This window comes from Leptosomus discolor, chromosome 14 (genome assembly GCF_034619465.1).
Source record: "Leptosomus discolor isolate bLepDis1 chromosome 14, bLepDis1.hap2, whole genome shotgun sequence".
Classification (NCBI taxonomy): domain Eukaryota; kingdom Metazoa; phylum Chordata; class Aves; order Leptosomiformes; family Leptosomidae; genus Leptosomus; species Leptosomus discolor.
This window is the reverse complement of record NC_141404.1, coordinates 2,334,648-2,360,338: the sequence shown is the minus strand read 5'-3', so window position 1 is coordinate 2,360,338 and position 25,691 is coordinate 2,334,648. Positions and strand designations below refer to the sequence as shown.

At 47.8% G+C, this 25,691-nt stretch overlaps 1 protein-coding gene across 1 annotated transcript in view; it reads left to right on the top strand.

Moving 5' to 3' along the window:
- Nucleotides 1-25,691, top strand: part of LMF1 (lipase maturation factor 1) — a 204,268-nt gene that overhangs the window by 80,150 nt on the left and 98,427 nt on the right. Inside the window, exon 5 of the mRNA XM_086473106.1 lies at nt 2,619-2,684. Coding sequence (XP_086329232.1) covers nt 2,619-2,684 — 66 coding nt within the window. The remainder of the gene's footprint in view (nt 1-2,618; nt 2,685-25,691) is intronic.

The window sequence follows — 25,691 nt, the reverse complement described above, 5'->3', positions numbered from 1 at the left end:
AGTACCCTTTACCGTATCTCCTGGTTCTTCCTTGCTGGTTGCGATGGTGTCGATAGGCTCTCTTGCATCTGCAGCATTTGCCTGTGTGAGGTGATGCTTTTCCTGCAGCTGATCGTTGAGGCCGAGCTCGTGGGGCTTGCGCCGTCTGCCTGGCGTTTTCTTCGTGTGTGCAAACGGCCCTGCCAGGGCAGGGGGATGATGGGACTTTCATCCTGCTCCGTGAGATGTGCCATGAGGAGCCTGGGCTTTTCCTGCCTTAACTCTACCAGCTTCTCCAGGTTTGTTCTTGGCTAAAAATTACAGGAGGCAAATTGTCTGAATTCACAGATTTTGAAAATGTTTTCTGTCCTCTTCAGTTAGCATTGGCTTGAAGAATATTTCAATTTTTTTTATGACTAGGAAAAAAAAAAAAAGAAAAATCATTTGGAACAGCAGATGGGTGTCGCTTGAACTCAGCAACGTGCCTGATAACAGATATAATTTGAGGCTGTAAATACCCCCATTGAAGGCTACTGGGGTCACCCCTGTGCACGAAGACATACATGTCTAAACATCATCTGGTAGAAGGCTCAGACTAAGAAAGGTGCCTATTTCCTATTAGTTTACCTGCCAAATAAACTTGTAATTATTTTTGTGGATCTTTGTTTGCTTAAGAAAGTCTATGTTGGGTTAAGCCCAGGGTCCAACTAACTTCTTATATTGTCTGTAATAGCAGCCATTAACAGATGCTTGGGGAGGCATATAAAACATAAAGGGACCTTCTGGGGCAGCTCCTCGCAGCTCCTGGCAGGCAAGTGGTTTAGGGACTTTCCAGGGAGGAGGTTGTGTTCAGAAGTTACCCGGAGCCTGTCCTCTGGGGATGGGTCTAATTCCTTTTGAACACATTTGTACTTTTGGCTCCCATAAAGTAAATGTTTTGCTGTGTGGAAAAGTACGTCTTTTGTTCGTTTCTAAACCAGCTACTCGATCCTTCCTTTATGTCTTTTGTCATTAGAAACAGTCAATAATGGTTCCCAGTTGTCCCCTTCTGTATCAGTCAGGAGTGCCTAGACTCTGCTCTGGGCTCTCTTTGCCGTGCTCAGCAGCCCTGGGCTCTCGGACATCATACAGCCCCTCTACAGCCTTGGGAACGGGGTATTTATTTATGAGGTCTGGGCAGTTTTGAGGGGTCTGTAACTGGAATTTGGAATTTTTCTTGAGCCCCAAACCTGCTAAACTTTGTTTAATGCTGCAAGCAAAGATTTTTTTTTTTAGTGATTTGGGTGAAACGAAGAGGCCAAGATGTGCAGTAGTGCTGGAGTCTCCTCCTCCTCTGAGCTGTCACATTTTAGCACTGAAAGGTCACTGGTCTCTTCTTGAAAACCTTCCCTACTGCAAATGTAAAGAAGCTTCAGGATGCTCCTGGTGTAGCCGGCAATGGGTCCTTACAGAAACTCTGTGTTTTTCTACTAAGGCAGGCAGGAACATTATAATAAAGGGCAATGTCAGAGGTAGGCAAGTACCCCCTAATTGTATGCAGATGATAGAGCTGGTTCAACCTTTTGACTAGTGAAGCTTTCCTCAATTTGGGATATTGTGATCCTAATCAGGGACCTTTCCGCCATACATCAAAGCGGTCAGGCTGAACCCGCATACCTTCAGGCTGGCACGGCTTGATTGCAAGGCTTCCTGCGAGCAGGCTCATCCCTGGCCAGGTGTCTTTCCTGCTGTGGACGACTGATTCCTTTCTACTCTTCATCACCGAGGCCAAGAAATTTAATCCCAATATTACTGCCAGCCCTGGAATGGACCCACTGATTTGGAAATTTCACCCTCTTGTTGCCCTGAAATATCAATGCACAGCAACCTCTGATACCTGCTCATTTCACTGCCAACCTCTAACCTGAGGTGGAGCAGACCTGTCATTAGCGCATTCATCTGTGTTTGGATCTGTCAGCTTCCTTCCCCTTCTCCTCTTTTGTTTCTCTAATTACTTTGATTGCATCTCTGTATCCAGCTCAGGGCTGGTGGGGCTGCGGGGTCCCCATCCCAGGCTGTGTCACCGTTTCCTTTCCTGTAGCAGCAGAGATGGAGACAGTCGGGTCTGGATTTTAAAATCATGAGCATGTTCGTATTTAGGTCTGCAGGTAACTGCTCAGTCTGTTATACAGCCACGTCCCAGTGGCAGAGCCTGGTTTTCAGGCTTTTCCCCTGGCTTCTCGATGCTCTGTGCCTCCCTGCCTCCTGCCCAGCCATGCTGGAAGGTGGTGCTGGGAGCACTGGGCTGCTGATAGCCACTCTGCAGAGACTCAGCTGTGGGTGAAGCAGCTTCTAACATCCTTTAAATGACGTGGCATATGCCACAAGTCAAACTTTCAGTAAAGAGGCAGTGGCAGGAGTCATGTTGGAGCTCTCGTTGTGTTGTGTTCCCTCGGGGACAATGACTGGGCCTGGGGTGCGGACGTGCTGTGGGTCTCCGGGCGGTTGTTCCAGCTTCTGCACTTCGCAGCCATTGCAAACTCTTCCTGTAGTTTAACCAGAATGTTTGGCAGCTTGAGATAATACCTTGGCATACAAGATAAAGTAAAATAAAATATTTGTGATGGTGTTTTTTTGTCTTTTTTGTTTTTTTTTCCCAGGGGCTGATTAAAATTCGAGGAGATCGCTGCTGGAGAGAGTTAACTTGCATGGACTATCACTATGAGGTGAGCGATCTGCACATAAAAACCAATTTATCTTGTTTACTTTGGTATAAAAATTTTCTCTAACCTTTTCCCTTCTGCCAGGCAGCTCTCCATGTTTTCTTTCTTTATCGTAGCCCTCTGTCTCTGGCAACGCAGTCAAAGTCCGGGCACCAGCTTGGTGATGCTATTTTTCCCAACCGTAGTCCTGAAAGACCAGTTTCTTCCCCTCCCTCCCCTCCCCATCATGGCCTGATTCAGGAGCAAACCTGTGAGGGCTCCCTCTGTAAAAATGCTACCGGGGAGGAAGAGAAAGGAGTTTTCTGTAGCATTGGGCTGAATGTTTTCTGCTTACGCTTCCAAACCGCGGACATATGCAGACAGAAATAGAGCATCTCGGTTCTCTCCGAGATGCAGAGCACTAATCGTTGGCAATTCAGAATTATACGGCTTTATCTTTTTGACATCTGCTTCAGTGATTACATTGCGTTCTGATTATAAACTGTGGTTTGTATTCTGGCTCCGAGTGTTGTCTCCTCTTTGATTACAGAGCGGGGAGCTCAGCTTCCCTTCTCTTTTTACCTATATTTTTGCATTTGCGTTTTGTATAAACGGCGTTAAAAAAGAAAGGAACTGCTGCGTGCAGCCACGCTCCACTGGGTGAGGAGCCCTGGTTGGATGAGGGAAGCGGTACCGAAGCACTATTCCCTTCTCCAGATTAACGCTGCAGCCGCTGAAAATGTCACGCGGCGTGAGAACGCCTCTGCTCTGCGATCCATGTCCCTCGAACGAGCGGGTGAGCGCGCCGCAACCCTTGGGCCGAGGCTGCAGAGTCTCAGCCGGGTGCGGTTTCGGGTGCCGAGCGCGTCCCACGTTGGGACGACCTGGGTTCCTCTTCGTGCCTCAACCGCGCAGTTGTTTTCAGCCACCGGGGCTGAGCTGTCAGCCCCTGGAGATGTACCTTTGGGGTGACATTCTCAGCAGACCTTCATCACGTCTGGAAACCATTTCCCCCTTCCAATTAAACCTGGCGGAGCCTGACTTCTCTGACCTGCAGAACGTGCTCTAAGGTGTTGCCTATGAGTGACTTCTTACGGGGTAGGCATGCTGAGCAGTGCAAGTGGGGACGCTCGTACGGGACCTCTGTCTTTCCACCCTTGTGTCAAGAGCGCCAGGGACCCCATTGCCAGTCCTGTTACAGGATGGGGATTCCTCTCCCCAAAATAGCAAAGAAAAAAATCTATCCATTTCCCAGGCATTGACGCCTTTATTTTTCACTCCTGTGACCGAGCCAACTGCACGTTTTGAAATGGAGTTTTGCAGGTCTAGAAAGCTGTACCTGCCTTTCCAGCTTGAATGCTTCTTTTTTTTTTGTTATTATAATTTACTTTTAATGGGGTTTCACTGACTGAATGCAGGGGAGGCCCTCTACGAAGGCTGCTGCTCGGTTAGCTCCTGTTGGACTGTGGGTGTCCTGCTTCATTCTGAGTAAAACTTTGGATGCAAAGACCCTTCAGTGCTGTCGTTCTTCATCCTGGACACAAAGGCGGCTGCAGTAAATTGTCCTTCAGTTTTGCTTAGCAGGGCGAGGGCTCTGCTCCGCGTGCCGCCGGGCACCTGGCAGCAGTCTGAGAAAAGCCAGCTCAAAGCGAGCCCCCCAGAATCCCCCGGCCGGCTCCGCTGGTGACCCCGGCCCACAACAGTCAGCCTCCATAATGCCAAATATTTCAAATCAAAACCAGAATCAGTTCTGTAGCCCAGAAGGCTAATTAAGACCATTCCTGTCATATCCATAATGCAGGATCCCCAGCCTGTGCAAGTAATTGGGAACAGGGGCAAGGGGCAGATCACATTATCAATATCAATTATTTTAATCCACACAAAAGAAGCTGCAATAAAAGGAAAATGAAAGAGGCTGAACTTTGTCTACCAGCAATAACAGACAAAGGGCTGCAATTCACCTGCTGATTTCAACCAGCCAGAGGGAGGAAGAAAAGGGTGAAGCTGAAGATACCTCTGTGAGGGAGAGAGGGAGCTGGGAATCTGCTCGTAATTAGGATGATAAAACTGGGTATTGGACCAGCTCGTAAGTGGACCTGGGCCAAACGTAGTCTGCTGTGATGTATGTTGGCCACCCCAGCTCTCCTGTTCCAGTCCTGAACTGCAGTCCAAAATCTACATGGGCTTCTCTGCCAAGAGAATTAATGAAAACACATGGCCTCCATCTCTCGCGTGGTGAGCGCGCCCTGGACTATTTATTTGTAGTAGAACCAGCAGCTATGCTCGTGGAAAATAACATTTCCACTTTTGTCAGGAATCGTGTATGGAATAGTAAAATGTTGTTATGGCTTGGGTAATTAAACGGAGCATATTTTTCCTCCCTCTTTCCTTGCTGATGTGCGGGGCCTTAATCCCAGCCTTTATGGGGATCTGTTCCTCAACTGAAGACCCTCTGTTTAGAGGGCTTACGATCTGTGACGCTGTGTAATTTGGAGAGGGAAATGGCAGAACGCATGGTTTACATAGGAGAGGTATTTTCCTACCAGCCTGACTCTCCCCTGATCCCTGAGGAGTAGATGGGTTCCAGTAAGTGTGGAAGAGAAAGGCAGACACTGATGGAGATGAGAAGACTTTGCTAGACCAGCGTACAGAGCCTGGCACGTGGAAACTGCCTGGATGAGGGGTGGTGGTAGAAACGCTCAGCGGATTAATCATGGCTCTGGGTGCCAGGAGTCCCAAACTCTAATCCCAGCTTGGCAAGACACCACGAACAGGGGATTTAACCTCATTCTGCGTTAGTTTCTTTGCTAACGTGGCCAGAGGCTCCGAGGTAGGTGTGCGTGTTTGCACGCTGGTGTGCGTGCAGGTCGGGGCTCCTGATGCCCGTGGTGCCCCGGAGCTTCACGCGTGGCAGTGTCCACATTAGCATGTGAAAATGGACGTGCCTGGGTGGTAACTGGCAGGTGAAGTCCTGGGGTCTGACGTGCCGTGGGCTTTATTTATCGTTTGTTGGGTTTGCCATCCTTACACTGCTGGCTGTGGTTAGGTGGCTTTTTCCCTAATAAGAAATCCCAGCAAAAGGGAGGCTTTTGCTTAGTGGAACCTGTTCCTGATGCAGTTAATGCGGAGGGAAGCTGCTTCTGGGTTTTAGGTCTGTTTGTCATCATGATTATTAAGCATTTATCTACTGTGTACACAATGGTTTACAAATATGCGTGCGGCGGTTTGCAGGCTGGGGCTGGATTTCTGCTTCCACTGGAGCGCATGGCATGGATCCCACGGCGTTCGGCCGCATCCCGCCCGTTGGGGAAGACGGAGGCAGCCTCGGTTCCCTGCTTGTGTGAGCGGGGAGACATGGCTGAGCGTGTCCCCCTGCCTGCTCCAGAGGGCATCCTTCACCCCCATACAGGGTGCAACAGCTCCCTCCCGTTTGCACCAGGGAAAAAGCCTGCTACGGAGGGTTTTGTGCCACTCGAGGCCGTTTCTGGAGCTTGCACAGCTTGCAGGGTGTTGCTGGGGGGCATGGGCTGGAGCAGCTTTCTAACCCCTGTCGGTAGGTACCAGCTCTGCGAGCCAGACGTGGGATCAGGGAGCACCAACTTGCTCCCCAGGGGCCTCTTACCGCTCCCTCCTGTGCCAAGCTTTATCTGGCCCGAGCTTTGCTAATTCTGGGTGTGCTGCTTAGCTGGCACAAGCACAATGTCTTAACATGCTCCAAATGGAGAAAATCCTCTTGTGCAAGACCCGTATTTTAAAACCTCTCCCCCAAACCTGCAGCTCTCCGACCCTCGCGCTTACCCCGCAGAGCACCTTGCGACCATATGTCTTGGCGCGGGGCGGGTTTGAGTGGCACAGGCAGGAGATGAGCGTTTCTGACCCGCAGCGAGGCCAAATGGAGCCCGTGTGTTTGGATGCTGACGGTGGTCTTGGCAGAGCAGTTAAGCGGATAATCGTGGGGGTTTAGAAATGGGAAAGTCCTACGTGGTCACATCTACCGCGTCTCCCCGTATTCCACTGCAGAAGCGCTCCCTGTGGGATGCAATCCAGTGATGCGTTTTTGTGATGGCTGCCAAAGTATTGTTGCTTTTTAATTACAGACAGATATCGTGTAAAATTCAGCCACCAACTGGTAGGAACAGCTGCCGAAGCAGCTGCTCGGGCAGGCGAACGCATGAGGGAGAGTCCCGCGGGGCGTCCTCCTCCTCCGCCAGCTTTGCACCGAAACCGCGCGGGAGCCCTTCGACACATCCAGGGGGTCCCTCGCATCCCGGTGGCCTGTCCTCGGCTGGGCCAGTGCTGGGCGAAGCTCGGCAGAGGTGCGAGCCGTGGCATGCGCCAGGCAAAGAACCTGTGGCCCTTCCTTGCGAATGCAACTCGCGCTGCACGTTTGTTAGTTTTAAGATAATTTTGTTTGAGCGGTGTTTTGAAGGGAATGCCTTTTATCCAGGAGTTTCTCAATGATTTGCATGCTTTGCTGCGGAAAGCCACGCTAGGAAGGCAAACGTACTACTGAGGCAAAGGCGAGGCAGAGGGGTCAAAGGAAAGGAAAACAAAAACCCGCTCCCAAATCAACAAATCTTTGTCCGTGTTGGAAGTAAGGCCCAGGATTTGCTTCCCTGCCGTGGAGTTACCTGTAGGTGCGCAGGGCGGGTTGGTTGTCACGACGCAGGGAAGTTGGAAGGACTCTGCTGAACCAGCCTCCACTTAATACCGGAGTCCCATTTTCGTTCTGAGTTTCTCAGTGCTGCCGAGAAAAGCTTTGTTCTTTGTGAGACGCTGCGCAGCCACAAAGGTCACTTCTTCTGATTTGTACAAATTGTCGCTAATTATTCTGTAACTGTTTTTTCTTAAATAGAGGCTGTCAATCAGTGCTCCAGCTTCTGGCGTACAGCAGCTCTCCGGTTCCTGGAGAAGCTCTCTGGAGCACAATGTCTTTTGTACCTAATTACGGGCTTGCTGACTGATAGCTGTGCTGATAAGGGTGAGAAGGAAGCTCTAACTGCTCTTTAACTGCCTCTTGATTTCTTTTCTCCCTTCTCTTCACAGTATTAGACCTTGTTAGACTTTTCATCTAGCTTTTTCCAACCTGTTGTGAAACAAAAAGTAACTAATATCTAGAAATTCATCTTGATAAATCAGAAAATTATCTGCTTTCGTGATCCCTGATGTCTCAGAACGGGCTTTATTCCAACCGTTTGCGTTGCTGGAAGCAAAAAAGTTCCTAACAGGAAAGCAGGTACTCGGATCTCACGCTCAAAATGTATGCCTTGAAGTTACAAATTACTGTGAGGGAAATGGTACCGAATTAAACAGAAAACAAGAATATTTAAAAGAAGTAACCACGCAAAGCGTTTTGGCGATCTTTTTAATAACATTAGAAAATATCTATGTAGCATCCTAAGTTTACAGTCGTTGGCCCTTTACAGAATTTTCTCCATTCTGGAGACAATAAAGGTGAGTCCTGGCAGGACTGATGGTCATAATAATGAATTATTTGGGCCAACAAAATATATTCCCAAGCCATGGCTTCACCGTGGAACAACCAGGTCTGGCCCTGGCTATGGGAGCTCCAGTTTGACAGGTTGGGGTTTCCACAACTGGCGTCTTCTGGGGGAAGCACAGCTCTTCCCCTTACAACAGCCACCAAAGGGAAACCAAAGAACCCACCTCAGGGTTTCTGGCACAGCGCGGCTGAGCCGGTTGATTGGCACCTTTCCCCCTTGCTGGTATGAAAGGGTCTGGGTTTGTTGCATTGAGAGCAGAGTAACTTGCATTTCTGCTCCTTCCTTCGTGCAGGGTGTGAAACCACATGATTTTGCTGATGGATTTTGCTGGTTCGACTTGGGACAGGAGGTGTTGGGTCGCAGCAGTTGAGCTGCCGGGGTTAGGGCTGCTTCCGAGTCCCGGTGTAGGTGTTATCAGCTGAGGTTTGCTGCAGAATTGGTTGAGGCTCGGAGGAGGGACAAGGGGCAGCCTTGACATGGGGAAACTTTACAGATTTTTTCCAAAAGCACTTGAAAAGGGTGTGGAAGTCCAGCAGGCTGTGCTTGCAGGGCCTGCGGTGACTCAACGCTGCTGGACACGTGGTTGTGAGCCCAGGGCGACTGCCTGCCCTCGGTGTCAGGGAGGGTTTTAAGACGCGACCATGGGATTTGGTAGACAGGCCGTGGGTTTCTGGGGTTGCTCACAGCCTGTTGTTGCTTGAAACAGTAAAATTTGTGTTCTTGAAAACACGTTTGTGTGGAAATACGAGTGAAGTGAGTTGTGGTCCATCTCTGCCCTCACTGGACAGCTTGCCCCGTAGAAGGCAAAGCTGCTGTTGACGCGTCCTCTGTAAGGAGACGAGAAGGAAACGAGGTTCTGCCCGTGGTGGATTATAAATGCAGTTTGTTTTCGTCTCCTGTTGTAAAACCCAACTGTTCTTTGAGTTAAGGCGGCTGATACCAATAGGAAGAACACGCTTGTGTTCAGCTTGTTGGGTTTTTTTTTTGCCATTTGGTCATAAGTTTTGAAAAATGACCTTTTGGGAGGCATAATTGAAAAAGCAGTTGTCCTCGTTCACACGTACCGAACGGCTGCTTAGTGTGGATTTGAAGCTGAGGATTAGGTGCTTTCTTCTGGGTTTTGGTGATTTGCATGATGTCAGTGCTAGCGCTGGAAGAAGGGCCAATGCCTGACCTTGCCTGCGATCAATTAGGTAACAAGATCCATCATAAGGCAAGTGCATGAAGCAATAATATTGGCAGATAAATGTCAACACGACATCAAAAGCTTATTACGCTGTATCTGGATTTTGTATCAGGCTGCTGCAAGAAGGTCTCTATCCGAGAGAGGTTTTCAGATGAATCCCAGGTGCTCTGTGTTGGATGCAAGATATCTTTGAATGCAATTTGCTAGAAACGTTTGTTATTCCCCACTTTGGGCTGGGCTCTGTTGCTCTAATAAATGTGCACATCACTTAAAAAGAGAGGGAGCAAATGCTTTTAAAGGCGGAATTTGTGCTCGGCGTGGGAAGACAGGTGCTGCCAGGTTTGCACAGGTCGGGTTTGCTGGCAGAAGCACAAGCAGAGCTCCAGTGACTGTATCACTTCCAGCTGAGCACTTCTCGGAAGGAGGCCCCGTTTTCCAGAGTTTGGGCGCTGGCAGCCGGTTCTGAAAATGAGGTCTGGGCTCTCGAAAGCTGCGAAGCAGTGGGTTTTCAGAAGTGTAATCGTCCTCGTGGAGCTGCAGTTTTAGAAGACACAATGATAAACACTGACATTCATGCCCAGTCATGCTGCGTTTTAAAAAGTGAAAAGAAACACGGGTCCTCTGCAGTCAAAGGCTGCTCCAGAAGAACTGGGATGATTAATAGTAATGTTAGACCTTAACCAGAATAAAAGCAGGTTTCCCCTATTTGCAGGGACATGGTAGGTGATATTTTATTCCAAGCAGAGCAGGCAGGGAAGCTGCTTTCCAGAGTCACGCACTCGTGAGAGCGTAGGTTTACTGTCAGGCAGCGTTTGGTCCAGGAGTCTGGTTTGTGTTCCCCTGCACAGCCAACATGACAGACGAATGGTAAGTGGATTCCCAACCACCTCAAAGTCAGCATCAGTTCAGCTATCATCATCTTCATCGGGACCGGGATCCTGGCAGTGAATTTAGGAGAAGGCGGAGGAGTGTCTGGTCCGAGAACTGTCGAAATAAAAGGTAGAGCTGCGAGTCAGCATTGTAAAGCAGACCCAGGCTCAGGAAACCACAGCCTACTGAAGTGAATTGGGTGTAAGCAGGTGCTGAGAGAGAAACTTTCAGAATGGGTTTAAAAAGAAACTAATGGCAGGAATTGGAGGGGTGGGATAAGCCCGCAGTAAGCGATCCCTCCCAGACGCCAGCTACCGTGGTGGCAGAGCACCGGTTTGGCTGCGGGATTTTATTTATCTCTTCGGTGCAGTTCAAGAACTGCTCTTCTCTGTGCATTTCTTCACCAAAAGTAACGGTATCAAACCAATCAAAAATAAAGCGAGGCACCTCTGTGATTCTCACTGTGGTGTGAGCCAAGCAGGTCAGTGGCACCTGCCACTCGGGTCACCCGCTGCATCCCACCGGTTGCCCCAGCAATCAGGTTCCCCTGATTTCCAGCAATATTAAAACAAAATAGGATAAACTAGCAAAAGTTTAGTGGAAATGCCCCCCCCAGGGAACTTTGTGTTGTGAGCCTTTTGAGGGTTTTGAAGCGTAGGAAGACGTTACCCTCCCCACTGCCGGGATCAGCAGCAGAACTGTCAGTCACACGCTATAAATGCATTGGGAATATGCCAATACCGTTTTCAGCAGTAATACAATTCCTCTTCCTGGATTCTTTTCTGTTTTTCTTAAGGATTTGTTTTAAGCCTGGTGAAAGCTTCCTGTACAACTATTGGATTTCACCTCTTCGTTACACTCTCCCACTGTTTCAAACTCGTTTACAGACCACCCAGGACCCTCATCACTTACTTTAAATATTCTCTTTTTCACTTCCTCCCCCCTCCACCGATTTGGTCTTTTTCAATCCTAATCAGATTAATCCTTACAGCCCGCTTTGCAGCCACCGGATCAGCTCTCCGTGCTCTGCCCCTGTACGTGGCTTTAATGCTGCTGGCCAGCTTCTCCAGCGGACAGGGGCGATGGAGCCCATCGCTTCCCTCTGCCTACCAGGGGCTGTGGGGAATAATCTACTGCTCATGAAACGTTCAGGACCCAGGAGGTTTGTCAGCTTTGAAGATAACAGAGGCAGTGCTCCGGTAATTATTTAAATTGTGGATTTATGAGCTAGTTAATGGTGTGTTTTAAGAAATCTGCAAAGAGGAAAAAAAAAAAAAAAGGACAAATTTCAGTGCTATCTGGAAGACAGAAACGAGAGGGGAAAATGGTAGAAGAAAATTTAAGAGCTTTCCAGTCTTTCCAAGTAACATCTCTGTTATCTCTTTTGCTTTACGATGAGAATCGCTCAGCTGGCCTCCCTGATACGGTGTCAGCAAATCCTCAATTTCTACCACGGCACCTCGGTCCTCCAGGACTGGCTGCCTGGCCTGGGACCCTCTGCCGTGATGGGGCAGCCTCGACACCCGGCTTGGGACTTGCTCAGACCTTGCCTAGAGCCCCCCCACAGGTCTACCCACCCCTGCATACCCCGAATGGTCAAAACCAGTCTCCGTGGCAATAAGTATGCTAATTTTTTTATCATCCTTTGTGGCATGCACGGACATTAAATACCGTCTTTCCTGGTCTCCCACATAGCAACATGCCAGGTGCAGTCTAGGGAGAGTTGGTCTTGACATCCATTCCCATCTTCCCTGGTGTTTGTAGGGGATTAGCCGTCATTCCAGTTTCCTTGCTTCGGAAACCTTTGGGATGAGGCAAACTGTTGGTGTCTGCCAAAATGTCGTGCTCTTCTTTTTCCTTAACGTTTCCTCTCAACCGTCCAGCAGTCTAAGCGAAACTGAAACTTGAACACTGCAGTTTCACATAGTATCAGCTGCAAAATGGTGTGTGCAGAGCTCCAACGTACAATTAAATTATCCAAAACCCAGCCTTACATCCTTGCCGTCTGCTTTTCCAGGGAAAGCAAAACAAGTACACGCTTTTAATTGCAGATGGAGTTTAAACAAATAGGGTGTTGGTTTACAAGCTGGTGCTTTCTTTTTTGGAGATCAGGTTGCATTTTCATCAGATTATGAAAACGTGCTACTGTTTCATCTCTTTGTTTGACTGTTAAATGTGTTAAAATGTTTAATGAATTTTCACATCATAGAGAAGCCTGTCTTAATTTAATAAGTCAATTATTGAATTTGTTGCCTACAAAATAGCAGACAGGCAAGGAAGTTCTACTGAAGAAGCTGCATTCCCAGCGGTGGGTGCGTTTGCGCGTCTCTCCTCCTCTGGTCTCTCACTAGGGTTTTCTTACGGGCATAACCATAAGAAGCTATTCCAGTTCTCAGGTTAACACTGTATTAATTATTGCGTGCACCAAGAGTTTTTAAGTTCAGCTTGAAGTTTTATTTCCACAGAAACGTGGTTCTGTCCAGGAGAAGGACCAACCATTGGCAGAATTTCATAAATAGTAGAGCCCTTCCATTTGGTCGGATGGTAAAACTTTGAAGCATTTGCGTATCTTCTATTTACATTTAATTTATGCTGTTTCCATGCAATTCTCTGCTAATTCACACTTTCTGTGTTGAACATATCCTTGATTTGAGTTGCAGCACACAGGTAATGTCACCTCAGCCATCGGGGGGCTGATGGCCCCATACAATGCCCATACGCATTTCCCTCCCTCCCATAGATCGGGAAGAATTCCACGTATTTCTCCAATGTAGTTTATTTTCTGTCTTGCAACTATTACAGTGCTCACAGCAAGCCCTTGTAACTGTAAAAAGAAGAACAGGGCGTTAGGATGGTGCACGAATGAGTTAATAGCGAGTCTCTGCTGTGGTGTTTTGCTCCAAAGTCGTGTGCGCCAAACTGACCTTTAATCTTGGAATATAAATCACTTTCCAGTCCTATTATTTGTAAAATCCTACAGGCTTGCAAATGCACAAAAGAAGCCTTTGTCTCTTATTAATTTAATTTATAGGTTAAAGTTTCAAATCAGTGGCAAGCAAAAGCTGATTTACAATTCACTTCAGGAATTGCCGTTCTGGAAAGCACGGCATTTGCTAGACTGCCTAGAAATTGTGATATGTAATTAGGAGCTTCTGTAATTATATATAATGTAATACAATTTGCTTATCTTTTTCGGTATGTATTATACATAAAAGCTGGGAGGGTAACACAATGTGGATTAGCTCTTTCAACCCTAGAAACTCAACAGATCAGTAAAACCATGAGGTTTTGTCTTATTCTATTAGCATCGTGGCAGGCTCAATGTTTTCAAGCATTTGTAATTGCTGCCCTTTTCTTTTACGTATAGAATCGCCCCGTCGTCTCTTGCACAATGCCATTTGTGCTGCAGCAAAACCCAGCCACTTCTGTGATAAAATGTAGATAAAAGCAGCACGGAGCTTTTTCCCACCAGTTTAAAACAAGGCAACCATTCCTATTTTTTAAATTTGATTTAAGCTATGAAATTCCCACGTGGAGTCGGCTGTGGGACACTGGCTTTTTTTCCCGGAGTTAGGAGTGTTGCCATCTGCAGTTCAGACCCATTTCTCCCACTTCATGGGATTTCTAGTTAAGCGATTTTGTAACCAAGTTTTCTAGTCTGTCTCAAAATAACTCAAGACAAAGAAAGTTTTAACTTTCTCATAACGGTGCTGTCATACCACGTTCCAGGGTGAAAGCTTTGACTGCTCAAGGTGCTCACTAGGCGCTTTTCCCTCTTGACCAATTTACACAGAAAAGCAGCGACTGCGAATTGTTGCCCTTTGCAGGCATTATGGAAATACTTGTATTAAAAATGGCATCTTACTCATATTCGTGAATTCCCTTATCTGTGTTTTCCAAGGATCATATTCTTCCTCTTCCCTCTCAGCCTGCCTGTCTCAATGGCTAAAAGGGGTTTTATTGCTTTAGCATTAATCAAGACGTTTGACAGAATTGAACTGGAACCTGTCCAATTAGGCTGAGACAATATTGAGTTTCGAACTGTCACGTTGGATCCGTTTGAATGTAACACAAGCTCGTCGGTGTCTGCAGTCAATACATCGGTTGCCTAATCCCAGCCCGAGGTGAACGAGTGCCCACCTTTCCCCCGCCGCCGTGGCCGGGGACGGAAGTCGGGGAAGCTGTGCCCGGGCTGCCTGCCGGGGTTTCCCATCAGCTGAACAAAAGCGCTGTGGGACAAGCAGGGAGAAGGTTTCTGTCTCTTCGTAGAGCCCTGTTCAATGAACTCGCCTTCCTCAAGGAACCTGCTGACATCTGGTGTCCTGCTGCTGGCTCCCTTCTTCCCCCAGGCTGGGCACTCCGAGCTGTTGGCTGCCTTGGTGAGTTGGGTCCAGCACCACTTTTTCCACTCATGTTTCCTCTTAGGACCATTGATACAAGGAAGAAAATTTTTACTGTTTTTACCGTTTTTTACGATGAGTGTGTTGAAACCCTGGCGCAGGCTGCCCAGAGAGGTGGTAGGTGTCCCATCCCTGGAAACATTCAAGGTCAGGTTGGACGGGTCTCTGAGCAGCCTGGTCTAGTGGAAGGTGTCCCTGCCCATGGCAGGGCGTTGGACTAGATGGCTTTTAAAGGTCCCTTCCCACCCAAACCGTGCCATGATTCTATGGTTCTCTTACTGCTTTTTTAACCTCTGGGTGTCAGGCCATCCCTGCTCATGTAGAGGAGAGCGTGGGGAGACATTAACCTGCAACTGCTGGAGCTAAGCAAATTCCGCTCTGCGAATAACACTATTAAAGAGCATTTATTGAAATATAAAATGTGAGTTGGCTTTAATACCCACTAGCCTAACTGCCTCGCTTGCCACAAAGAACGTGTAGGTTTGTTGGTAGCTCAAGGGCCTTGCAACAGTCTTCATCTTGTTTGATAAAATTTCCTGTCATCTGTCTAAGGAGTAGAAATAGTATCCCACGCAGGAGGTGGCCCACGCTCTACATGAAATGAGCTAGGGCTGGTGAAGCCTTTAGGCAATAGTTGCAATTAACAGTTTGCAAGCAGCCCACAATGGAAATCTGCTTGAATGTGTTACCCTTGGCCCCGAGGCAAATAAGTGAAATATTTTAATTCAAGGAGTTAATTGCAATTTTAGCAGCCTTTCAATATCAAGTTTGGCAGTTGATGTGAAACGCTGTCCTGCTGTACTCGAAGCCAAATGTCTGGGAACACCGGCGCAGATGTTGAAACCAAACATGAGCAAGAACAGGCTGGGAATGTTTCTTGACTCATTATGTCATTCATTAATGATTTTTTACATTGCTGCCGCTCTTTAAGTTGCTGCAAATCATCATAAAGAGTGTTTCCAGCAGCTACAGAAAGAGAGCCCCTCGAGCAGATAGCACGGTCAGATCCTGAGGTCTCTAACCAGTAGCTGCCGGCTCAGAGCACCAGCTCCCTTTGCCCTTGCTCACCGGTGCTGTTGGTAAACAGAGCTGGTGGACGTTGCACAACCTGTTCCTCCTTTTGAACGCTGAACCTGAACTATCTGAGTGCACAAGGGATTGACAGGAGGGAGCAGGAGCCAAAGAAAGCAGCAGTAACCTCTTTTCTCTGCCAAAAGAAGTGAAAGGATAATGTAGCACGTAGTTATCAAAGGGTAGGTTTCTCAAAGCCGGTCAAACCTGACTTTCCTACTTGAACTTTGGCTTTATTATATAGAAAGCAACTCCCTTTTGTAACTTGCTGAGATGAAAGTTCACCTGAGGGTGCCTCTCTGAATTCCTGCACCCCGATCTGTAGTGTGCTGACCTTGGCTTTGGGTGCTGTCGTTAGGGAGACTTCTTCTTCCAGCAGTTCTTGTCCCAACCTTGATTCTACCAGAGGATGCTGCTTGGGAAGGTGCTACAGAGATTGTCAAAGAAAGACTAAGGGTGCCAGGGGAGGGTCAACACCTAAAACCCTCCAAGGGGAGACAGCTGACCTCTCGCCATGTCAGGGTGCCCCAGCTCGCTCCTGGGGCTCCCAGAGGGATGCTTTTCTGCTAAACGTGTTTTTCTCCTGCCAGCGGTCCTCACGTGGTGGCCTTGTGGGGCAGGAGGCAGTTGTGAGGGGCTGGGGAGCTCACCATTTCTTGGCCAAAGCCGGCTGAGGTGCTGCTTGTAAGAGCTGCCAAGCATTTCCAGCAGGTTGATCCCTTTGTTTCCCAGAAACCTGCACACACAGAGTTTTAAAAGGGCAATCCGTTAATTCTTTAAGCCACTAGTCTGAATTTCACCTTCATCTGCGAGTGAGTTTGTCGTCATCGAGAATTTCCTTTAGAAGTTTTGTATGGGATGTAACCAGAAATACGTCTTTAAAAAGCAATTTTTCTCCGTTAATGCATTTCGCTTCTGCGAAGTGTTTGATCATTAGTATTCCTCTGTGTGTTTGTGTGCGATTTTCATCAAGTTGCTCCTGCCGTACATTTTCCTAACCACGAGCAGGATCTTGCAGTGCTTTTTATAACTCCCTTTTGCAGTTATCCGTGCCAAATATGCAGCAACACACGTGACCCGACCGTGCTACCAGCAGACAAGCGTTAGCTGATTACCTTGGGGGGATGTAAAGGCCGGCGGCAGTTAGCAAACATGGCTGCTTAAATCGTGGCGATTTGCTTTCTATTGTTTTATTACTCCTGAAAGTCTCGGCAGCGTGATTAACGTCGAGCCCGTCGCTTTCCTCGTTACTGTCATGAGTTTATGGAGCTGATGGGCGAGGGTGGCGGGGAGTTCCGTGGGCGATGGAGCGCGACGCGCGCGGGTGAAAGCCCCGTGCGCTGCGCTGTGTAACGAAATGCAAAACCTTCTCAACTGCAAGGTACCTCTGCGATTTGTAGTCGATATGTTTTCTGGTTGGTAGGACAGCTGTAGGTAGAAGGAAAAGCTGCCGTCAGGAGGACCATAAAAGACCAGTACGGGGACAGGGGGGGTTGTTGCTTTTCCTTTTTTACTTCTGAAATAAAAAATTCTGAAGGTGGCAATTTAGCAGCTGGGGTGCTTTTGAGGATTTTACCCATGGCTTTGTCCTGTTTAGCGTCTTCGTATCTGTAGCCCCTATGAATTATTGGGTCTTACTCTTCTCCCTAGCCAGAATAACTGAAGACTAACCCGGCACGGAGGGTCAGGAGGCAGGAGTGGGGCCCTGCAAGGCTCGGAGGGCACGGGGGAGAAGCTGAAGCGCGGGAGCAGGTATTTACCTCTACTCCTTGCTCAGCACCGTCTCCTATTTTATCTGACAAGGATGAGTCCAAGTTTCATTTTATGTGGTTTGCCTCCAGCAAATCTCAGAGGAGCTCATGCCAGGCTTCAGCCTATCTCCCTCTGAGAGTACTTTCTTTGGGCAGTAATACGGGCTTTTAGCAGGGTTGCCTCTACATCAAGCGCGGTATGGGTTTAATTTTACTAGTTAAGATGTTACTGACTTCTCTCGGCTTTCTAATGTTTCCCCTTTTACGAAATCTTATATGTCACCTATACGGGAGCCGTTTTGGCTGGGGGTTTTTAGGAGAGCACTCAGGAATTTCTTACTGTTTCTCTGGCACTTTAGTTCAATTTACACTGTACACTAAAGAAATAGTTCCCTTTAGGTTAGGATAGGTTACACGCTCTCCTCCGTGGAAGAACAAAGGGCTGTCTGTTACAGCGAGCATGGTTCTAAGTTGGGAGGTGATGCTGCAGACAGTGAGGATGCGAGACGGGATTTTGGGGATGTATTTCACATTTAGGGGGTTGACGAGCAATGGGAACTTCGCAATAAAATACAACCCCTTAAATACTGGAAATAAATTAGATGATTAAAGCGCAGGGTGTTGGCTGAATTGTTGTTTTCTGTAGGGACCTTGTAGCAGCCCTTTGTGGTTTGGGGAGGCTGGATCCTGTGCTCCTGGCTTGCGGAGAGGGGGCAGCGGGGTCAGGCGGGTCGTTGCTGCCCTTAGGCTGTGTCGGTGCCTGCGAACAGCTCTGCCCTCCTCCAGAGGCTGGACGGGCTCCTCCAGCTCCGTGGAGGCTCTTGCTGCTGAGCTTAACTTGCATCTTTGTACCAGATTTGGGCTTTTTTTAGTGCTGCAGATGCGCTGGTCTAGTGCTAAAGGTGATGGCCAAAACTGGGTGAAATCGCTTCGTTTTTTTGTTAGCATCAGTCATTTAACCAGATCTTCGTGGGGAACCTTAGGTTTTGCCTTCCCCTACGTTGTCCTGCGTGGCCCCCAGCATGCTGCACGTTTTGCTGCTTTGTCGGTCACGTCCTCTCCGGGGGCTGCAGGCTGACAGTGCACGACGTAAAAGCACTGTGTAGCCATAACTGTGATGTCTTTTCATGCAGATGTTTAGTCCACCTCCTTTTTAGAGCCCTTTGGAGATGGGCTCCATGGCCTGGTGTTCCTGTGGCTCTGGTGCACGCAAACCTCTGCACAGTAGCGAGCCCTGACCTCTCTTGCAGGACTTTTCGCACTGGGAAAAAAAGAACCCCCATGGACCCTTAATAGGTGTTTTCATGTTTGGTTTAAGGAGGCTGCACAACATGCTGGTTTTATGGGTATTGCATTTGTGTGCACCAGAGCTGGGTTTAGGGTCCCACTGGGATGAATGGCTCAGTTACTCCCCCGGTCTTTTCTTCCAGAAGTTGTATTTAGAGGTAAAGCAGCTGTAAATTTGTATAATCTCTCCTCTGCCTTCAGTCTGTGCTGCTGGAGTATGGGATTGAAGGCCAGAAAAAAGCTAGGCAGTGATTTTTACCCTGGAACAGTGGTTGAAACGATGACTCGAAGCTTGATTCTCCTGCTGTTAACCACTGCCTTTGATCCCAAAGAATAGCTAGAGCAGACCTGGGCATGCATTGCTGAAGGTGTGGAGATTTCAGCACCTGATACCATGCAATGAGAGTTGACTTCTCAGATCTCCTCCTGCTCCCCTCAGACAATCCCAGGCCTATGCCCTTACTCTGTACCCGATTTTGCAGAGTGCAAATGCGGATTTTTCATGGCTTTTGACAGTTCAGAGACCCAGATCCAGGGAGTCATTCTGGAAGATAATCCACGTGGTGACCGAAGACTAGAAGCCATCCAGGCTGTGGTAGCTTGTGTAGTCAGCTGGGGAGGCAGAGGTGGAAAGACTCTGTCTGTCTGAAGCCAGGTGGTTACACAAAGCTCGAAAATAATGGCCAGCTTTGGATTTTAGCAGAACATCGGGCTTGACATGCTTGCTCTTAGGGGGAGCTTCCCCTGGCCTTCCTTCACCCGTGGCTCCAAGAGGAGTTATCCATGTCTCTGGTTGCCACTTTCTAAGCCCCTGTTTCTTGAATCCCCCCCCTTTGCCAGCCGGTAGACGCGAGCCAAGCCTGTCCGAGGTAACGCCAGACCTCGTGCTTCTGTGCTGCAGTTTGTAAAATGGCTTAGGAAAGAGGGAGCCCCATCACGCCCAGGAGATGGGGTTTGTTGTGGAACCGAGATCGTCCGTGTCTGATGTGTACTGCGTGGGTACGTGCCAGAAAGGTGACGGCCGGGTGTCACGGGAATATTTCATTTTTAGCCAAAACGTGCTTTTTGAAAAGCATCTTGGGAAGAATTTCTTGCAGCGTTTGTTCATCGTGGTCCTGCGCGTGCAGCCTGCTGGCCATCAGTGGGGACTCAGTCAGACGTCAGTGGGTGGTCATTAACTCACCGTTCAGCATTGTACATTTTTAATGGTTTTATGGTTTCTGAGAGAGCCTGGCTTTTGGATTACTGTTTGTTTCTGTTGTAGTCCATTAAGAAAGCATGCTTCAGGATTTGGTTCTACCTGCTGAAAGAATTTATTATAAAAGATATTGAGAGCTCCGTCTTCTTTCGTTTACAGATTTCGTGGGACTAATTGTATCCATGTTACGGGACCGTGAATGTTTGTCTATGACACCAGCTGGTTTTGATAAACTATAAAATGGCCCATATTAAATTAAACACAAATTTTTCAAAACAATTATGTATCGGCCTTTTCATTCCCTTCCCTCAAAGTTTGAATTTAATTTTATTGCTTGAGATTTAGCAGAAATTTAATACTTTATCTTCTTCTGAAGAGTGAACCATCTCTCCGAGGCCCAGCATTCCTTTGGCTGTACAGCGTGGATTTCGGGTTCCAAGCACAGCTTATGTTTTGCCAAATTTGAGTTACTCTGTACCCAAGTTTAGTGGATGGTTAAAACTTTTGAAGTTTGCTCAAGAATGTGCTTCACGTTTAGTTGTATGGCAGGAAAGATTCCTCCTTTTTTAATTTTTCATTTAAAGCAGCCTTTGGTCAGAAAGCCAGACTCGACCAAGATGTCATGAGTCACTAATCTTTCAAAATTCTGGGTTAGGCCTGCAGAGGTATCTGTTTATTCAATAAGGATCCAAGACTTATCTTTGTTGAAAGAAAGTAATTTAGAACCACTGATGGAGTGCTTAGTCTTGTGGTGATTAGAGGAGCATCTAATCTGCTCTGCAGTGGGGATGCAGTCCTCAAACGTTACTAATGATAGGAATTTCATTTGTGTCTGTGGGGCTCGGGTGTAATAAATACTTCCATGTGTGAGAGTTTTGACAGTTCAAGCTAGGAGTTTTATGGATGTTTGTGCATAAAGGCATCCACCAGCTCATGATCATTTAATGTGTGATCGAAACAAAATATGATCTGGAGAAGGAAATCCTGGCACACAGGTGGAAGGGGAGGAGGGTTGAGAGGGTGTTGTGGGTGTGGCTGAAGCCTGGGGAGCCCTGAGGAACCATGGCGTTGATGTCATGGGAAGTGTGGTGGGTGAAGAATAATGAAATGGGCTGTGGTGGAAGAGGAGGACACGCAGGGGCAGGTCTGGAGGAAACCAGGCTTTGGAGCTTCAGCTCCTGTTGGCACAGCTCTCGTGGCATTTGGCTCTGTTTGCTGCATGCAGGAGATCTGCATCCCAGGATAGAAAACTGGGATGGAAGCTAATAGTGTTGAAGCATTCAGCAGATGCACCCAGGAGCTGCCTCCTGGATCAGACCACGGCCTGGGTCCAGAGATCCGGCTGCTGCATATGCTGTAGAGCCGCTGGCTTAGGCTGTCTCTAGGAGTGCCATCTAGTGCTTCCCTATAGTACTGGAGCATCCCAAACCCTTCGTTTTGGAGAAAGGAAAGCCTCCGTTGGCTTGTTTTGTTGTGCTAAACCAAGGGCTTGTGGAAAGCTGATACTTTTGCTCCCAGTTTGTTTGGAGGCTTCATGTTTGTCTTCTGCTTGGCGTGGGTTTCTGGATTGTGTGCAAGACGTGAGGTGGAAATCTCCTCAAACGGGTTTACGGGCATACGGCAAAAGTAGCTTGTGTTGCTGTCCTCTGTGTTTGAGAGGGGGAGTATCTCTGCGGGGACTCTAGCACAGTCAGGTGAAGGCCAACAGTCCCCTCTTCCCTTGACTTTTGGATCACAGCACGGAGCTGGGGACAGACGGTGGGTTCGCCTTGCTCAGGGGTGCCTGGTGTAGCTCCCAAACTGCAAATGTTAATTTGTTAGAGACAGGCCCTGGTCTGACGACTGTCAAACCATGAACGTGCTCTGTGTTAGCGAATACGGTTGACCGTGGCCTTTATGATACGCTGCTCCGTGGAGTTACCCCCTCGATATTAACGCTGTGGGGTAAAACTCTTGGCTTTAAATGCTTATTTCCAGTCTGCTGGCTCCAAGAATGTCCTTTGTTCCTTTAAACTAAAATTGTGCAGTTTCTGTGGAAGGATAGTGCCCTGGGCTATCTCGTAGGAGGCTTGAGGTGGGTAGAAGAATGATCACATTATTCCCCGTAGACATGTGGTTAACTGCACATGCGGAGGGGCTGCTTTTATGGGCGCGGGCGTCTGCAGGAACGTCAGGGTTTCTTCTGATTTGCAGGGGGAGGAGGGGGGAGCAGCTTGGCTTTGCCCCAAAGGGCTTCACCCCAAAGGTTATCAAGATTTTGTAGCATTTGCCTTCGGTGAGTTTGGCTCTCGCGTGAAGGTCCCCAACTCCCCATCGACACATTTGCAGGCAACTCTGAATCGCGTCGCTTCTTGTGAGTTTGTGCCAGAGCTGTATTATTTTAATGTGCCTGTTAGCGTGTAAATCTGTCCGTATTGCGGCGTATAAACAGCAGCGTTTTCCCTTTGCAGTTTTAAAAAAAACCCACAGCATTGTTTATTTCTCTGGTTTTTGTCCAGTAACGCTGGGCATCTCCTGCCCGAATGCAAAGACCGAGAAAGCAAGTCCCGTTTTAACATGAAACACGAGAAAGTCTGCCTTCTGGCATTCGAAATAATTCCATTTCTAGTGCTTTTCTAGAGGATGATCTTGGGTAGCGAGCTGGTACGGTGATGATTCGATTAGGGGCGAGCGGTGGATACGGGGACTCTCAAAGGCAGGGACAAGGCTTTCCGCATGGGACGCTCTCCCGCAGATCCCCGAGGCATGCGGCGCTGGCAGGAAAGCCATTGTAAAGCCATTAAAGGTGTCACGCTTCTTATCTGCTTTTTGTTTATTAAAAAAAAAAAAAAAAAAAGAAAAAAAAAGGCAAAAAAAAAAAAGGCTACAAATAAAGCAGTGTCACAAGATCCTACTTGTAATTGTGGCTCCTAAATTAATTAGCCATGGTGAATGTTCTGCATGGCTTTCTCTCTCCTCTGAAGAAGGACCCCTTTGTGCATCCCGGCCGAAGGCTGCCCGGGCAGGATCCGCACATGAAATACCTGAGGGCATCACAGGGCCTTTTCCTCCCTCTCTTGTTTTCTCACTTCTCTTCCCCTTTCCCTGCCTGTCCTTTCAAATTCTTTGGATGGGAGGATTTCCTAACATCTCTTTTCAGCGTCGCTTCCTCTTCGGCTCCCTCACGTGTCCCTTAATGCCTCTAAAATCCACAGTAGTGGTAGTGTTAACCCTGTTGTTTGATTTTAGGGTTTTTTTAACATCAGAGCTGATGCTGTGGATTTCCAGACCTCTGCGGGCTGGTATATGCAGCTGATCCTTTTTCAGGGTCTGAGGCTGCTCCTCTCACACCCCTCCGTTGGTTTGACCGCTGTGACTGTCACAGTTTAGGTGATGTGCTGCTTGTGCTCCTCTGCTGTGCCTCTTAATTTGAGGCTTACTGGTTCCTCTTTAGATTTGCTTTTTGTAACCAGTTCCATCCTTTTTATGTGATGATGGACACTGTTTTGCTCTTCTGTTGACTGAACTATGGCTTTTGAGAGTACTGGCAGGAGCAAGTCTGGATCTCTCTAATGTTGGGGTTTTCTGCCTTTTTTTCTGTTCAGTTTCTTCAATTTTTTTCCAGTGAGTCCTGCATGGCAAATTCAAGTCTACAGGCAGTAGCCATTAACCTTGAAAATACAATTGTATTTTATATAATTATATTTGATAGAATTTGTATTACCATTTTTATTTTAAAATTACCATTTAAAATAATTACTCATCAACAGATTCAAGGCCCTTCTAGATTTGACGTTTAATTTGTGCTTCCTGATCGTACAGGACTGAGTTCCGCCCTCGCAGTGTGCGCACGAGCTTCTCCCCACCCCACACCCCCCTTTTGCGTGGGGATCCGCAGCTGAGGAGCGGAGCTGCTGGCGGATGAGGAATGCGCCCATCAGCCCCGAAATAAATCAGGATGGGAAGTGTGTCGGGGAAACTAATCCACCAGCTGTTCCACCAAGCTGTCACTGATCGCTCAAAGACGAGAATGAGATCAATACAATAAAGACGGGGACGTTGTTCCGCAGGCACAGCCACGCTGGCCCGGGTCGTCTCCGTTCCGCACAAGGGGAGGCGTTGAGCCAAGCTCGGTGCAGGGCATTGCCGACAGCTGAGCATCCTCCAGGAGAGGACACCCTCTTTCTGACGGGTATCCACCATCAGAAACATCCTCTGCTGCACCAGGAGCTCCTCCAGCTGCTGCAGTGTTCGTGTAGGTTACCTTAAAAAGGGCTTAAATCCAGGGAAAACCCATTCCCCCGCAGCCAACGTACCAGGGCAAGCTGGGAACCTGACCGTAATCTCTTCCAGTTGTAAACTTACAATCAGTCCTCACCCTACTACCCTTTTAATACTTTTGGGGCTGTTTAAGCTAAATCTGCTCAGCATGAGTATAATCTTATTTTACTGTGCAACGCAGCGTCGTTGCGAGCAGGCCAGGCTAATTAAACTCCACAGCCGCTTGTGTCCTGACACTTTTGATAGAGTAACTGGAGTAATTCATGTTTAAATCCAACAGCCAGCCCAGCCAGGGCTGACATTGGAGACATATTTCATAGAGCAGTAATGAGCCTAAATTTCAGGTATGCGTCCTCTTCCCCAGCCCTCAACAACAGGGCTGCGACACACTGTTGACTCAAGGAAATGAAAGCCAGCAATGTGCGTGCTGAGGGGTTTTTTTATTTGGTTTTTTTTTTGGTGTTTAAAAAAAAAAAACAACCCAACACCCAACAATAAACCCCTCACAACACCCTCCCTGACTGGTAAAGTTTGTGCATGATTGATTTTAGTGGGTGGATTAAAAGAGCAAATCTTTTCTACCACGTTCCAAATCATGCATCAGAAATCATAGGGGAGACATTTCTGCCCTGGGAGCGGGGCGTATGTTATCCCGGTTTTAATTGTGGGGCCTGGATGTGTGCAAACTGTTTCTTAACGTAATTGGATGAGGGTCACTGGCTGCCCTGAGATATATGGGCACACTAATCAGAGAATAATTTCAACCAAGGTTGAAGTTGCCAGTAAAAGTTGTAAAAGTTAATTTTATAGGAGTTTGTACAAAATATCAGCGAGCAGTTTCGTAGTTATGGTTTATTTGCTTTGTCTAGTGACATTTTTATTATGTTTTATTATTATTATTTGTGTTTTAAATGCAATTTCGGGCAGGGGGGAAGAGAGAGGAGGGAGCGCTGACCCGATTAGCAACCAGAGCAGCGTGTGCAGATGGATCAACCAAAGTAGGAGGAATTCATAAACTGACATGAACTGCCCTAGTCACAACCAGGATTAAATCAAGTTGCAGCGTGATTTATATATTTTTACCTTTATATTCTTCCCTTTGGTTTCCAGCAAGTGGCAAAGCCCATCCAGAGTGTATGAAATAAGTGGGTTTATGTATGCCCTGGCCTGTTGCTCTGCCCTTTCAAACCGCTGTCCTCGGCTGAGCCCTGCAGGCAGGGGAGGTGGGACACGGCTCACGGGGTGGGAACGCGCACGTTTTGGGATGTCTGCAGGACAGCAAGTGCAGAGAGCAGCCAGTCGGTTTGGAACTTCATCAAACCCATCTCAGAAGAGAATTCTGGTGTTAGACCTGTGTGAGTCCTTCCTTAATCTGCCCTTAATGAGGTTCGATTGCACGGTTCCTATTGATAGTGATAGATATGGCTGCGACTCAATGTCATCGGGTATAGATTGCTTCCATTATATTCTTCTTTCAGGTGAAATATTTCATATTTGGATTTTT